Source organism: Emiliania huxleyi, assembly GCF_000372725.1.
Source record: "Emiliania huxleyi CCMP1516 unplaced genomic scaffold EMIHUscaffold_2479, whole genome shotgun sequence".
Classification (NCBI taxonomy): domain Eukaryota; phylum Haptophyta; order Isochrysidales; family Noelaerhabdaceae; genus Emiliania; species Emiliania huxleyi.
Window position 1 is genome coordinate 1 of NW_005200189.1, and position 2,537 is coordinate 2,537.

General features: G+C 67.1%; 1 protein-coding gene across 1 annotated transcript; it reads right to left on the reverse strand.

Annotated features, from left to right (window-relative positions):
- Window positions 1-43: 43 nt before the first annotated feature.
- EMIHUDRAFT_460748 (hypothetical protein) lies at window positions 44-906 on the reverse strand (the record flags this gene model as incomplete). Its single annotated transcript, XM_005778332.1, has 2 exons — window positions 162-906; window positions 44-82 (listed from the first exon to the last, which is right to left on the reverse strand). Coding segments are annotated over exons 1-2 (741 nt in total), but the record flags the coding sequence as incomplete, so codon positions are not given.
- Window positions 907-2,537: the final 1,631 nt, after the last annotated feature.

Genomic DNA, 2,537 nt, shown 5'->3' on the forward strand with positions numbered 1-2,537 from the left:
GCGCGCTCGGCCTGTGCGCAGCGTGCGCCGCGACGCCGTCGTCCCCGACGCAGACCCGCGGGTGCGCCCTTGGGCTGCACACCTACAGCGGCACGAGGCCGCAGGGTCACGCCGCGCTGGCTTGCTTGCTCCGGCCCCCGCAGCCGGCACGGCGCGCGCGCCGTGCTCCCGCCCGCCGCCTCCTCCTCGAGCGCCTCGAGCGCCTCGTAGGAGAGGACGCGGCTGCCGGCCTTGGTCGAGCGCAGCAGCGCCAGGCCGCGCGCCGCCGCCTCGGCGGTGCGAGGCAAGCAGACCTCGAAGAAGACCACGTCTGCCTCGGCGAGCGCGGCTCGCGCCGCCGCTCCCAGCTCAAACACATCGCCGACGGAGAGCTCCAGCTCTCGTGAGGAGCCCTCGCGCTGATGCGCACTCGTGTCGGCCGCGGGAGGTCGCTCGCTGATCCGCACGCATGCGCCCGGTGCGTGCGCCAGCAGCGAAAAGCGCTCGGGAATCCGTTCACAGAGCCGCAGCAGCGCCGCCTCGCCCACTCGGTAGCGCGCCGCGGCCAGCTCCACCGCGGTGACGCGTAGCAGGCTGGGGCATTCGAGGAACGCCTGCAGCGCGACCTTGCCTGTCCCCGCACCGAGCTCCACCAGCGAGCGACCGCTTTGCGCGTCGAGGTGCGCTTCGCCGAGAGCCTTGCGCACGCCCGCGGGGAGCACCTCGCCGTATTGAAAGTCGTGCCGCTCCGCCTCCTCGAGCAAAACCTCTGCCGGTGTCAATGCCGCGTTGTGGCCCGCGGTGCTGAGGCCGTGGAGGCCGGCGTCGTCGCCGTATGCAGTCGTGAGCACGGCATCGACGGGGGCGGAGGAGGGGAAGGGCATTTTCCCGGTTACAGTGTGGGCCGGGGCTGGCCGCTTTGGGTTGTCGGCCCTTGTTGGCCCTCCTTTGGTTCACCCTTGGGTTTCTTGCCGTCGTTCCTGGTGTCTATCTGAAGGATGAAGTTACTTCAGGAAGTAAGTATTCACTGCACTATAGCACGGGCTCGCACCCCCCAACCGCTTACTAGGAACCCCTCGCCTTATTGTTTGGCCCCCCCAGGCCACACACAGACCTCTAGACCGGTCACTGGGGCCGACAATTAGGGTTCAAACACGCCCCGGGAGACAGCCCAAACACAGTTACTTCATAGTTACTTCTGCGGCATTCTGGCGCACATGTCGGCCGAGCGCGCGCCCCCTGCTGCCGGCAAACGGTCTCCTGAGAGCCCTCCTACACCCTTGCCACCCCCCCAGCCCAAGACATCATCGAGGTCTGGAATGCGCGCGCCGTCAGGCTGCTCGTCGTCGTCAGGCTCACCCGCAGCAGCAGGTGCAGCCGCCGCAGGAGCCTCCGCAGGCGAAGGCGCAGCGGCTGGGGCGGCTCTGCCGCCGCGCCGATGCGGCGGGAGGAGCTCGAGAACTGTACCTCCATCAATGTCCCCCAGCAGAGGGCGGCTGCAAGGAACTGGAAGGAACTCGAACGATAAAGAGGTATGTGTTTCTCCAGCCAAACACAAACACTGGTACTGAAACGCTGACAAAAGCTGAGTTAGAAAAATTCATGAATGATAAGAGTTCCTCGTTATTGGATAGGGCAGGTTTGACGAGGGGTCTGCAGACCACCCGGCCGAACTTCAGAGTCGCGGTGCTCCTCAAATACCGCTCAAACGCCCACGATGTTGTGGAGGGGACATATGCTGATGATCCTGGCCCGATTGGCTTGCTCAGAAAGCTTCTGGGCGGTCGTTAAGGTTCGCTCCCCGATTTTCCCGGCGGCTCACAGTGGACACGCCGTCGGTCAACCCGTCATGCGGCAGGTGGCTTGCTTTGGCTCGCTGCCACCGCGGTGGCTCACCAAGGACATTTCAGCGTGCTGCGTCATCACCGCGCGGCGCGCAAGCCAAGCCTCACCCGGGCAAAAGGAACGACCGCGCGCCGCCGCCGCCCGCCGCGCCGCGCCGCCCCGCGCCTCGCCTCGCCTTGCAGCAGCGCACGCGCACACGCACCCACGCGCCCACGCTCGCTCCGCGAGAGCGAAGCAACCCTCCGAGCGAGTTCCGAACCGGGAGCCAAAAGGTCCCGGCTCGAACCGCGAACCGGTTCGACCACCGCCGCTGGCGGTTCTTGCAAAGGCATCAAAGGCAGTGCATGATATAACGTGAAATAGTGCGAGCGCGCGAGATACCCACCCGACCCACCGTGCCCTCGCGAAAGAGATCTCGCGCCGCGCGCGCTCGCACACGCCGCCGGCAGAGCACTCCCACCCCCGCCGCCTCTAAGCTCCCAGGTCCATTTGAGGAGAAGCACCTGGGGGCGGTCAAACCGGCAGAAGGCGCCCCGGCGGAGGCCGCGCGCCCCCCCCCCATCCCCACGCCTCCGGGTCGTGCGTACCGCCTCCGGGCGCGAGTGTCCCCCCAGCGTCTGCTCCGGCAGTCGCTCCGGTAATCAGGCCGAGAGTTTACCAGGGAGGAGGGGAGAAGAGCCCAGGGTGGGGAGAGGAGAAGAGCCCAGGGAGGG